Source organism: Falco punctatus, assembly GCF_963210335.1.
Source record: "Falco punctatus genome assembly, chromosome: 4".
Classification (NCBI taxonomy): Eukaryota; Metazoa; Chordata; class Aves; order Falconiformes; family Falconidae; genus Falco; species Falco punctatus.
The window spans coordinates 12,089,216-12,102,180 of NC_137583.1; the positions used below are offsets into that span (position 1 = coordinate 12,089,216).

General features: G+C 54.5%; 1 protein-coding gene across 3 annotated transcripts in view; it reads left to right on the forward strand.

The window, feature by feature from the left end:
- PLXNA1 (plexin A1) overlaps positions 1-12,965 on the forward strand; it is a 123,396-nt gene that overhangs the window by 88,140 nt on the left and 22,291 nt on the right. For all 3 annotated transcript variants that reach the window (XM_080384903.1, XM_080384905.1, XM_080384904.1), the window contains 10 exons: positions 686-837; positions 1,171-1,291; positions 1,628-1,764; positions 2,336-2,503; positions 3,402-3,495; positions 3,872-4,111; positions 4,293-4,436; positions 5,177-5,411; positions 6,852-6,994; positions 10,164-10,420. In XM_080384903.1, coding sequence (XP_080241029.1) covers positions 686-837; positions 1,171-1,291; positions 1,628-1,764; positions 2,336-2,503; positions 3,402-3,495; positions 3,872-4,111; positions 4,293-4,436; positions 5,177-5,411; positions 6,852-6,994; positions 10,164-10,420 — 1,691 coding nt within the window. The remainder of the gene's footprint in view (positions 1-685; positions 838-1,170; positions 1,292-1,627; positions 1,765-2,335; positions 2,504-3,401; positions 3,496-3,871; positions 4,112-4,292; positions 4,437-5,176; positions 5,412-6,851; positions 6,995-10,163; positions 10,421-12,965) is intronic.

Consider the following 12,965-nt stretch of genomic DNA (forward strand, 5'->3'; position numbering starts at 1 on the left):
CGGTGAACGCTGGTGTAAAACTGCCTCTAATTGCCTGGTTGGAGGTAGCGGTGGGTACGTGTCTCCACGCATCCCTCATCCCGCTGCTGTCTGCCAGGCCAACACCTGCTCGCTTTGTTGGGCATCATCCTGGTAAATGAGGCGTGGTGTTGGGGTGAGGTCCTCTCCCTTCCCAGCTGACCCCGGCACAGGGTTTGCTGGCAAGAAAGAAATCCTTTCCCCCTCTGCCTGCCATGTGCAGGGACCTGATGGAGATGCTTTCTCCTTTGAGGGCATCTTGGATATGGGGACCTCATCCCTGGGTACATGGGACCTGGCCAAAAGCCAGGCAGATCCATGTGCTTGCTCACTGGCCCAGCTGAGCCGTGGCTGATGCTGCCCTGCCTCCTTCCCATCGGTGTCCTTGTCACCTGTGAGGCAGCTCTGTCTGCAGCAGTGTCCAAATTCCAACCCTCTGCTTGGACACATCTGGCTTGTTTCTGGGGATGTGGCTGTCACTCAGGAGGTTTTTTCCTCTCTGTGAGCTCCTTACAGATGCGCTGGCATTTATCTATTATTGCCCTTCTGCTCCTCACTGCTTATAGGGGAGTAACATGCATCCAGTGGCTGCCCAGGCTGCAGCCTGCCTAAGCAGCGTGCCCCCATGGCTCTGCTCCCGTGGCTGATGGGCCATGCTTTCTCCTAGCTGTTCCCTGAAACTGGCCCCCGGCAAGGAGGGACCCGTCTGACCATCACCGGTGAGAACCTGGGCCTGAAGTTTGAAGATGTTCGCTGGGGTGTTCGAGTCGGCAAAGTGATGTGCATCCCCATCGAGAGCGAGTACATCAGCGCTGAGCAGTAAGTACCTGGTCAGGGGTGGGTGTGCTCCAGATCACCTCGGTGGGTTTGAGACAGGGGTGCGGGTGTTCACTTGATGTCCGTGGCTGCAGAAGACATGGAGCTGACTGCGCTGAACTGGGAGAGAAGTACCTGCTGGTTGTGGTTGTTCTGGGAGGAGCGCATAGGCTTTGGGGAAGCTTCCTCCAGGGCTGGCAGTGCCAACAGCCACCGTGTTGGTTTCTCATGAACCTGCTGGCACATGGGACCTTTCTTGAAGCTGCTCCATCCCCACTGTGCACAGGGAGCATCTCAGTGCTAGGACACTGAGGGTTCCTTCCCCACATCCCTTAGGATTGTGTGTGAAATTGGAGATGCCAGCCCAAGCAAGGTCCACGAGGCACGGGTCGAAGTGTGCATCCGTGACTGCTCGCCCAACTACCGGGCCACGTCCCCCAAGAGCTTCACCTTTGTGGTAAGCCCTGTACCAGGGGCCAAGTCAAGCACTGCAGGTGGGAGGTGATGCTGGGTGGTTTTGGGTGGTTTTCTGGGTGAGTTCTGGTCCCCAAAATCAGGGGGCAGGTGGGGATGCTCTGGGCAGGCTTTGGGTTGTGTTGGTTGAATTTCTCCAAGACTGCCACTGCTCTGCCTCCCCGTGGTCCTCCCCACTGCCAGCCCTTAGCACCATGCCCTGCTGCTCTCCCACAGGTCCCTCTTCTCTGTGGCCCCATCACCTGCTCAGGATTGCTTGGGGATGTGGGTTTCAGTCCCCAGCCCACCTGACACCAGGGATCCTCTTTTCTCTTGACAGACGCCCACTTTCTCCCGCGTGGTCCCAGCGCGTGGTCCTCTCTCCGGCGGCACCTGGATCGCCATCGAAGGCAACCACCTCAATGCTGGCAGCAACGTCTCTGTGACCATTGGGGGACGGCCCTGTGCTTTCTCATGGTGAGGGGCACAGAGGGTAAGGGTGGTGGAGGATGGGTGACAGACATGCCCGGAGGCAGTGGGACCCCCAGATAGAGCAGCAGCAGGGAGGCTGTGCTGAGGAGCCAGGAGGGACCCCAGGATCCAAACGCCACAGGTGGCCAGAGGCATCTCCCCTGAAACCTCCGTGTGTCAGAGGCTGCAGGAAAGCCCAAAGAACAGGGATTTTTCTCTAAAAGCACAAAGCCCTGAGGCATGAAGTGGATAATTTTTAGATTAGGGATGATAATGGAGCGGCTCTTTAAATATTTTCCTGCGGTAATTACTGGTTATCAGCCCTAATCGCTGCTGTTTGCAGCAGCCGCGCGATGGGAGCGCTCAGGAGCTGCTCAGCCTTTCCTGGCTGCCTTTTGTTTCATTTCTTGGGGTGGGTTTTTTTTTTTTTCTTCCTTTCTCTCTTCCTCCCACTCCCCAGAGCACTTTCAGAAGGGGAGACAGCTGGGGCAGGGGGCTCAGGGCAGCAGTGGCCATCCCTGGCTGCCCTCGCCTGCCTCCTGCCCTGGCACTGATGGGTTGTGCATTTCTGCCTCAGGAGAAGCGCCCGTGAGATCCGGTGCAGAACCCCCCCTGGGCATGCCCCCGGCGGCTCTCCCATCCTCATCAACATCAACCGGGCAGAGCTGAGCAACCCAGAGGTGAAGTACAACTACACAGAGGACCCCACCATCCAGAAGATCGATCCTGAGTGGAGCATCAACAGGTGAGTTGTGGGGTGCTTGGGTGCTGGCAGGGAGCTTATGGGATGCATGGGGAGCTCTTTTCTGCATGGGTCCCCCCCCTTCTGATGGGTACATTCCAGTGCTGCTGCGATAGCTGCTGGGCCGTGCTCCAGAGATGTGGCAAGAGGAGCGTGAGCAATGGCTGGGTACCAGCACCCTGCTAACTCCTGGCCTGCAGTGCTCAGCCTGGCAGGGGGCAGGCGCAGAGAGCGCTTTGGATCTGCTTAATTTCAGCTTGACATTTGGCGGCGGCAAATAAAATTAAAATATTTCCCATCGGGGGATTTTTTGAAATGTTTACATATATTTTCTAAAAGGTTTCAATTGGCTGGAGAGGAGGCGAAGGAATCCATTAAGAGCTAGTGCCAAGGGAAACCTTCCCCAGGCTGTTGATGAGGAGTGAGCTCCCCAGGGGCATGGCCAAGCTCTCTGGGGCCAGGGGGCTTTTAACACCAAGTCATGGAGAAAACCTGGCAGGGCTCAGCCTGCCCTGCCACCCACTGCCTGCGTGGTGAAGGCAGTGGCAGAGAGGAGCTCCTCCTCATCGGGATGCTTTCCCATTGCGGATGCCTGGTCTCCTTTAGCTTGGGAGCTGCTTTCAGATCCCAAACCCAGACACAGGGTGGGATATTAGTGTTAATTAGCAGGTTTTACATCTCTCGTTGACCACTGGGTCAACTGAGATGATTTGGCAGTGGTACATGCCAGATCCTGCCAGTCCTAGTGACATCTGGGTGGGATGAGAAGTGCCTGGGGCACAGTGGTTCGCCTAGGCTGGGGCAGATGGGCATCTGACTGGGGGGGATGAGTGCTTCCCTCCCAGCAGTGGGGACCCAGCACCAAGCTGTCTTTCCTAACCTGTTGTCTCCATGTCACTAGCGGCGGGACGCTGCTGACTGTGACCGGCACCAACCTGGCCACCATCAAAGAGCCCAAGATCCGGGCCAAGTACTGCAGCTCTGAAAGGGAGAACGTAAGTGGTGCTGGCTGGGGCTGGGGGCAGGGCTCAAGGAGGAGGGATGCTGTCCCTCTGCAGTGCAGGGCAGAAAGCGCTTTCCTTGCCCGTCAGGTGTGATGGCGTGGAAGGGCTGAAGTCCAGAGGCTGCCACCCAAAGAGAGGCACTGATCAACCTGCAGAGCCTCTGGCCAGGTGCTGCCCGGAGAGGGCTGATATCTGAGTGTGCAAAACTGATGAGAGGTTTATGGAATGTCTGCAGGATAGTGACAGAAAGAGCCTGTGCCTAGCGAGCTCAGCGTCCAGAGCCGCTGCTTGCAAGAGATCCTTCTGGGGTCCAATCCTGACCTCCCTGTCAGGAGCTAGGTCTGACCTTGGTCCATGCCTCCTGCAGAACTGCACCGTCTACAACGACACCACCATGGTGTGCTACGCGCCCTCCATCGACAACCCTGTGCGGAGCCCTCCGGAGGTCGGTGACCGCCCGGATGAGATTGGCTTCGTCATGGATAACGTCCAGGCCCTGCTGATCATCAACACCACCAACTTCGTCTACTACCCAGACCCTGTCTTTGAGCCGCTGAGCCCCACAGGGATGCTGGAGCTGAAGCCCAGCTCTCCCCTCATCCTCAAGGTAAGGCGCTGGTGCCTGCGGGCGGAGGGCTAGCCACATGTTCCTTTGTGGAGGTGGCTTTTTGTCTCTCCTGGGGTAAAGTCCTGCACTGCAAGAGCATGAGTTGGCTTTGTGTGGGTGCTTTTTTTAAGCGTTCCCCATTGCACGAGAACTGACAGTCTTGTTTCTTGTTCCCTCAAAGGGCAGGAACCTGCTCCCACCAGCTGCTGGCAACTCCCGCCTGAACTACACAGTGCTGATCGGAGACACTCCCTGCATCCTGACCGTTTCCGAGACCCAGCTCCTCTGCGAGTCCCCCAACCTCACCGGCCAGCACAAAGTCACGGTAAGTACTGACACCGGTGCCTTTGCTTCTTGTGTCCCGTGTATCACAGAGATTCAGTCTTTATCCTGGCAGCAGCCCTGCTGCATGCTGATCCTTGGATGAGGAGTGGATAGTTGTTGCACGTGCAGGAACATCCTCAGGAGCCATCTTCCTGTGCTCCCTGGGCATCACTCTCCCTAATTACACCTTTGGTAGGACCAAATACTTTGTCCCCTCCCCAGCACGCTCAGCCAGGCATTCCTGTGCCCTGGGTGGCCCTGGCTGACCCTGCCAACAACCTCCTTCCCCGCTGGATGCCAAGGCGCAGCCTGTGCCAAGGCCAGGGCGGGGGGGTCCCACCCCTTCCCCCTGATGCTGGCTCATGCCGTGAGGAAGGCTTCTTTGTGGGGTTGTAGCACAGCAGTGCTCATGCTTCAGGACCCTGCCAGGTTGAAAGGGACCCAGCATGGTCCCCCCCAGACTCCCCACCCATGGGGGAACTCGCTTCACATCCCATCTGTTCTTGTAATGTTGTCTGAATGAGACATCAAACTCTCTGCCCACTCCGCACACGTGCTGGCAGCGTGTGTCCTGCATCTCATTAAAGTGTGCTGCACTGCTCTGGACCAGTCCTTGCCCATCCCTGCATTTTTCCACATCCGTCATCCCCCAGTTCCCAGCACAGTGGGCACGGTGGGGAGGGCTGCCCTGGGTGCATGCCCCCTGATGCCAGGTTCGTTTTTTCCCCCACCACGGTGCAGATCAAGGCTGGAGGGTTCGAGTTCTCCCCAGGGACGCTGCAGATCTACTCGGACAGCCTGCTCACCCTGCCTGCCATCATTGGGATTGGTGGTGGGGGTGGTCTGCTCCTCCTCATCATCATCATTGTCCTCATCGCCTACAAGCGCAAGTCTCGGGATGCCGACCGGACCCTGAAACGCCTCCAGCTGCAGATGGACAACCTGGAGTCTCGGGTGGCCCTGGAGTGCAAAGAGGGTGAGGGATCCCTGTGCTGTTAGTGGTGGGGGTCTTGGAGGGTCTCGAACCATCCTGAGGCTCAGTGTACTCCTACTCTTTCCCCACTGCCTTCCAGAGAGGGAATAGCAATGGGCAAAGCTGCTTTATCAGAGGAAATGAACTCATTTTGGGTGGGATTTGGGGATTTTTCCAGTTAAGGAATTCCCCTCTGTTTCTCCAAATGGGAGAAAAGAAAGTAAGGAGGGTAGGGAGGGCTGCCTGTGAACGGGCAGTCGGTCTCTCATTACGTGACGGAGGGATACTGTGAAATTGGACAGAATTCCTTGTATGATCCTGCTGATAAAACCTAATTGCCCATTATCCCCCTGAGCTGGCTCCCAAGGCCCTGACCCTGCCAGCCAAAGCCACAACCAGCCCGGGTGCTGTGGATGGAGCAGGCACTGAAAATGAGCTAATAAAAAGGGGAAAGAAAAAAGCCCCTTTGCTCCCCCAAATCCCCCCCAGATCCTCATCCCTACACATGCCTGCGGATGGCACTGGTGACAGGGAGAGGGGAGGGAGCTGGTGGAGGGGATGGTGTCTTGTCTCCCACAGCTGGCAGATAAAAGGATCTGCTTTTAATTAAAAGGCACAATCTCTTCCCTGCCTTTTCTCTTTTCTAGTCCCACTAGTTACAGATAAGATAGCACGCCTTTCAAGCTGACGGTTTGTTTTTTCTCATCAGGCTGACGAGCCTGCAGTCCTCTGCTTGGCTTTCGGCTCCCTTTAAAGTGCCGTTAATTTGATTTTTCTGAGGGTTTTCTCCCCCCCCACCCCAACCCCTTTCCCTGGTGCATCTCCAGGACTCCTCTCCCGTCAGCTTTTACCTGTAGGTGCAATTAAAGGTTCAAGATACACACACACACACACACCCCCCACCACCACCACCCACCACCTCCCCCCACCCCCACCCCATGCCCTCTCCCCCCAGCATCATGTTCCTCTGGGAATCAGGGCTGCCTCTGCTTGGATCAGGAGGTGCCAGGGTGGGTGGGTGTGTTCAGGCTTCTCTAGAGTAGTATTTAGGTCAAAAAGAAATCAGGACATTCTTGTGGTTTAGGCTTACTGTTTCCCCCAGAAGCTCTGGCTTTGTTCAGGCCTTGCTGTTCCCTGTGGCCGCCAGCATCCCTGGGAGGCTGTGAGTGCTGGGGGGGGGTGTGCTGATTTGAGCCCCCTGGGACCTGGTGGTCCTGTTCCCAAATCTGTCACTAGATTTATTCTGGGGAAGTCATCCACACCTTCCAAAGCTCAGTTTCTCCATCTGTGAGATGGGGAGGGTGATCACAGCCTGATGGGGGGAGGGATGCGGAGCTGATTCATGCTGGGTGGGGGAACACCTGTGGGGTGCTGGGGGGTACGGCAGAGGCTGGGTGGCAGGACTCTGGTATATGTTGCTTAATTTTGTTTTTCCCACCCCAGCCTTCGCTGAGCTGCAGACTGACATTAATGAGCTGACCAACGACCTGGATGGGGCTGGCATCCCCTTTCTGGATTACCGCACCTACGCCATGCGAGTTCTCTTCCCAGGGATAGAAGACCATCCCGTGCTGAAGGAGATGGAGGTGTGGTTCTGTCTGTCTCTGTAGTGTTTTGTGCTGGGGATGTGCCCTTGCACAAACCCCTGTGCCCCAGGCATAGGGCTGGAGGGATGCTCTGGTTGATGTACCTGGTGTGGTACAGCAAAGAGCATCTTGCTGGGCAGCAGTCGGCGCAAGTGCGGACCGGCTGCCGAATGGTTACTGTGCTCTCTGACATTAATGTCAATATTTATATTAATATCATTGCTGCTGTCATTTTCTACAGCACTTGCTTTATCCAATTGGGTTTGTTTGATGCCTGACCGGCCGCTCATTTCTAGCAGGCTTGTCCAACATCGCCTGCTTGCTTGGCTCCATTTCCCCATGCAGAACCCATCCTTGGCATCCTTCCCCTGCTCCCCAAACCAGCTCCCTCTCCTCTCCCGGCCTCCCCACCTCTGTTTAATTTAGTGCGTGCAATTGCACAGCAATTGGCTTCTCGTTTGCTGGGCTGCTGAGGCCGCTCTTGATTAGAGAAAGGGGGGGGGTGACCTTAGCTTCCCCTCACTGCTGACCCAGCACAGTAATTAATGTCGACGTGGGCTTCACAATGTGTTTAGGAGGAGTAATTGGCCCTGGTGCAAGATGCACGGTCAGTAATTACAACACAACAGGCTCTTACCAACTGCAAGTGCACGTGCTGGTGTTGTACACCAGCATGGCTACAGCACGGGGCCCTGGCCCTCTGCCTGCTCTCTTTCCGTGGTCCCTAATCCCAGCTCCGCAGGGCGGTGGGGACCTGTTTCCATGGATTTCCCCTTGCAGCTCGGGTTTCCGGATGCTCAGAGCTGCAGCAGGCTCCAGCGAGCCCTCCCTGGGGCACAGCCCTTCCTGCCTTTGCAAAGCCTGGCTCTCCTCTCGCCTCTGCTCTTGCTCTTAAGGATTTTCCCTAAAGAAAGAGGGGTGAAAAGGGTATCAAAAAGGGTATCAGAGGAGGAATTTTGCATTGGCTGCGGTGGGCTGGGTGGGAGTTCGTCCACTTCCAGCTTTTAATTCAAAACATCCCACTTCAGACAGAACGCCAGCTCAGCCTGGCCTGGGAAACAAGGGGTTAAAGTTTCAAAGGAGCAAAAAAAAATTAATAAAAAAAAAACCAAAAGAGATTAAATAAAGCAACTACAGTTGTGTAAGCTTCATATAATTTAATCAGGTTTGCTTTTATTTGTCTCTTTTCTCAGAGTGTAACATTAGCTATTGCAAGTGACGGGAAGGAAATGGCACTTGCTCACGCACACGCTAATCTGCAGCGAGCGTTGGGCTGTCGGTACCAGCTCCCTTTCTCTTTAGATTTTGGGAGAGCGGTTTGTTGCTTTGTGCGAATTTAAGCCTGATTAAATATTTAATTCAGTATTGTTCATTTATTTCTGCTAATGATCAGCAAGTTGTACGCGGGGGCCCAGGGAGGTGACAGGCATGTGGGTGGCTAAGGCATGGCCGTGCTGCTTGTGATGGGGATTTCGTGTCCTCTTGTGCTCCCAGCCAGGCTCCAGTGGGATGGTCACTGTTGGGCAGGATCCATTTCCCATCTTAACGAGATCCTGTTGCTCTGCTAAAGGGAGAAAGCCTCTTGTCCTGTGGTCTCCTTTGCCTGGTCTTGGCTGCAAAAGCACCAGCAACATGCAGGGGTGGGGATACATCATGTCTCCCTCTGCCTCAGTTTTACTGGTGGGTCTCCAGCACAGCCACTGTGCTCTAGCCAGCTCTTGGGTCTTCCCATGCTGAGGAATCAACTGGCATCTCTGCATCCACGCAGGGAGCAGCCGATGCTGCTGAACCTCGGGCATCTGCCAGAGTTACCAGCATCATTGCATTGAGGTCCCCATGTAGTCTGGAGGGGGGGACTCTGGGAAAACATAATGTCAAGCATTTCTGTTCCTAGCAGGACATTATCCTCTGACCTGCAGTAAGGGAAATTGAGCCACGTGCTTGCTTGCGTGGTGTCCGTGAGAGGAACCCTGAGGATGGGGGCAGAGACTTTGTGACTGTCCCATCACCCTTCTGGGATGCTCTGGGGCAGGCATTCCCACCCACCTGGGTAACGAGGGTGACAGTGACACGTGGGAACTTGTATCGCAGAATTGACAAGGACTGGGTAGAAAATGAGGTTTTTGTCCAGTGGGAAAGAGTATTTTGGAGGAGGAAGTTACAACTGCAAGGAATTTCACTGAAGAGTGCTGATCCAAAGTTTTGATTGAAGTGAAATGATTTGATGTGTCAAAACCCTGTTCTTCATTTTGAGCTGGTGTTTTGAAATGAAAAGTGTTGTTTTGTCTCCGAATACCGATGTGAAATGAAATTTTTCACTTATTCTACCAATCAGGAAGGAGGGGGAAAAAATAAATAAAATAAAACGGATGTTTTACCACAGCAAAGCTTTTATTCAGAGGAAAACATCTTTTCCAATGAGAAAAATGTTGTTGTTGTAAAAATGTTCGTTTCTGAGGTCAGGGCTGATCAGAGCTGGGCTGGTGATGGCAGTGCGGGGGTGAAAGCATCCCAGCCCAATCCATGCGGGATCCTATGTGGCCAAGTATGCCCAGGAATACACCTTCATATATCTCAAGAGGAAAAGGAATATTTCAGGCTGTGTCTGGAGTGGTGCAGAGCCAGGTTTCTGCTGTTTGCTTCTCTGTCTGAAAACCAGCCCCCCAAAACCAGGCGGGTTTGCTGCTGGCAGAGCTCAGGGTTGTGGCTGTATTTGCTTTCTGTGCAATACCCAGAGCACGTGTTGCAGTGACTTGGGTGGGAATCAAGCTGCTTGTTAGCTGAGATTGAGAGTTAGAATTTGTGTGTCTGTTTGGGAGAGAAAGAGTGTTTGTTTACGGGAGGGAAGTGTGTGTATGTGCCTGCACACACGTGGGAGAGAGTCTTTGTACGGAAGCGTGTGTGTATGTATATACATATATACATCACTGTGTTAACCTAACGCTGGGATATTACCAACTAGATAATACTTCTAGAGGGTGTGCTGAGGCTGATCACCGAAGAGGAAGCTTGGTAGTATGGAGAGAGCAAATGCAGCTGCTTTTTGACCCTTTTTCATCCTTTCCTCTCAGGGGATGAGGGTGAATCCAGGGTCTTGTGCAGCCCAGCCACCTTCTTCTCGTCGCCCTCCCCCTTGTGCCCATCTCTCAGCTTTGCTCTATCCTTGCAGGTTCAGGCAAACGTGGAGAAGTCCTTGACTCTCTTTGGGCAGCTCCTGAACAAGAAGCACTTCTTGCTGACATTCATCCGCACTCTGGAGGCTCAGCGGAGCTTCTCCATGCGGGATCGTGGCAATGTGGCCTCCCTCATCATGACAGCGCTGCAGGGTGAGATGGAGTATGCCACAGGTGTGCTGAAGCAGCTCCTCTCCGATCTCATCGAGAAGAACCTGGAGAGTAAGAACCATCCCAAGCTGCTCTTGCGGAGGTGAGTGACCGTCCGAGATGCTGGAGCTGTGGGACAGTGCCCAGCCTCTTCTAAGCATGTGGACAGGAGCCAGTGTCCTTCAGGGATGCCATCAGTGATGGCTTTGGTGTCAGGTTGTGGCAGTGTTGGCATAGGGTCTGTGGCCAACTTCCTTGCCTGTCTGTGTGCAAGTGTGAGAGGGATGTAAGACCACCTGGACCCACGAAGTCAGGAGTCGCCCATGGGCTGTTCTCGCTCTGGTTTGGCCCTTCTGCGTTCCTGTTGTCTGGGAAGCAGGGAGCAAGATGCTGCCAGCTGCACAGACTCGTGCCGGGAGGATGCACTCTGGTGTCAAGCGCTGTTGCATGTTGCCACAGTGATGCTCCCACCTGCCTTCCCTTCGCCAGGTGACCAGGCAGCCCCCCGCACCTCTCAGCATGTGGGGCAGCTCTTGCCTGGCAGCTGCCTTGCTACATGGGTGCCTCTGCGGCTGGCAGCAGGCAAGAGTCCTCCTTTTCCCACTGCCTCTTCGGGGCTTGCCCACCTTGCCAGGCACATGGAGGTTTTCCTGGGAAAGCCAAGCGCATCTTCGCAAGCTGGGAGTCTCGCCGGGGCCAGGGGGAAGCGCAGGCAGGAGGCAGCCTGCCAAGCCCTGCCGTGAGTCTGCCTGGCCCATCAATATTTAACGATAGCTCTGAGCTCTCCTTCATCACGGACTGATGAATATTGAAAGATACACCAAGTGCTGAACAAAAACAATTAATAAGCTCCACCAACCCAGCTCGAGGGCCTCCGTGCCATCTTCTCCCATCACACGCTTTGCCGTGCCTCCCCACCTCTGCCTCCCCCAGCCCGCTGCCACCAGCCTCCCGCGGAGATGCAGGGATGGCTGAGAGCCATGGGACTGGCACGTCACCAGAAAGGCTCAAGAAAACCAAACCATCTTTCAGACATCAACCAGAGTGCGTGCCGTGCCCAGACCAGTCAAAGCCTTTTGGGCTTTGTGTGCCTGGCCCTGGGAAGATGCCTGGAGAAGACACAGATGTGAGCTGGTCCAAGTTAGATCTCTGCTACCTTCCCTTGGCCAGTCTCTCTAAGCACATTGCTTTCTTACTCTCTGCTTCATTTATCACGTTACAAGGGTGCCCTTAATTTTTCAGAGCACCTCATTAGCAAAGTGCCAGGGACGGGGTGCAGTGCAGAGCTGTGGCTGGGTGGGAAAGGGATGGGTCTTGGAGGTGCCAAGCCCTGTCCCCCATCCCTGTTCCATGAGTGCATCCTTAGGCTCTGCCCTTCTTATCGTCCCTCCGTGACATCAAGTTCCACTGAAATATTTAAACTGTATTTCCATCTCCTGAAGTAAATCAATAAAATATAAATAAAAGGCAGTGCGGGGAGGCCGGCAGCTGCAGTGGCGGAGCCGTGGGAGCAGCACAGGGGCAGAGCCCAGCCTCCACCAGCGCGGAGGGAGCCAGCAGCCCCAGGACCATCGGTCCCCAGCCGTGGAGCTCGAGGACCCGTTGCAGGTGGAGCTGCAGGAGGCTTGGGAGAGGGACGAGGTCCCCTGGCCGGTACCTTGCTTGTGCCTCCCTGAGCAGTGCTTCTATGATTCTATGGTATTTAACGAAAATACTTTGTTCTCCCTGCAACTGTGGCACAGAGCAACCGGTGCTGAGGGCTGTGCTGCTTTATCCTTTTGATTAGCCCTGCTCTTGGGTGTGAGAGTGTGCTTACCGCCCAGGGCAGCTGGATTAACATCGATCTAACTGGATAGAGCTATTATTTATTTATTTTGTTATTGGATAATCTCCCCATTGCTGTGGCATCTGGCTCTATCGTGGATAAAGACAAATATCCACCAGAGCCTGGGTGGGTGGCACTTCAGATGAGTGTTACAGGCTTGTCAGCAAAGAACCTGGTCTGGGGCTGGGGAGGGTGTCTGCCAAACAGCTTCAGACCACCCCTCCTTTGGCTTTCTCCCCACAACCCTTCCCTTCTCCCTTTTTTCTTCCCCTTGATGGATTAATCTTTCTCATGGGTGCAGGAAGGCTTCTCTCCCCTGGAGGCTCAGGTATTATTGTTCCCTAATGGTTTAAGGACAGCTGTACTATTCCAGGGAGGGCAAAAAGGGCTAAGCCCCATTAGGATGAGGGAAAGCCTTGGAAGGGACCATACGACCCTGAGTCAGCTTGAATAAACTCTGGGAAAGTGGATTTCCTACCCCCACCATCTGGCTATTGGGAACCGCTCCTGGCCCATCTGCTGGGCATGGCATTGGGCAGTGGGACTCCTTCTAGTGGCTCTGAGGTTCGGGTTCCTTCTGGGTTTTGTTTCTTGAGTCAACACGTTTGTATCCATTCCCCTGCTGCAACAGGAGTGCAGCCATGTCCCTGAGGTTATTAGTATTGCTTGTGCTTTCAGGAGCATCTGTGTTCGCAAGTGGCTGATCCGATGATTAATGGTTGGATAAGCTGAGGAAGCCTAACCAGAGAGGGTCGAGGGGCTGGCTGGCATTTTTACTTTAAAAATAATGGATGTGTTAAGGGGAATTTTAATCTTAGAGCAG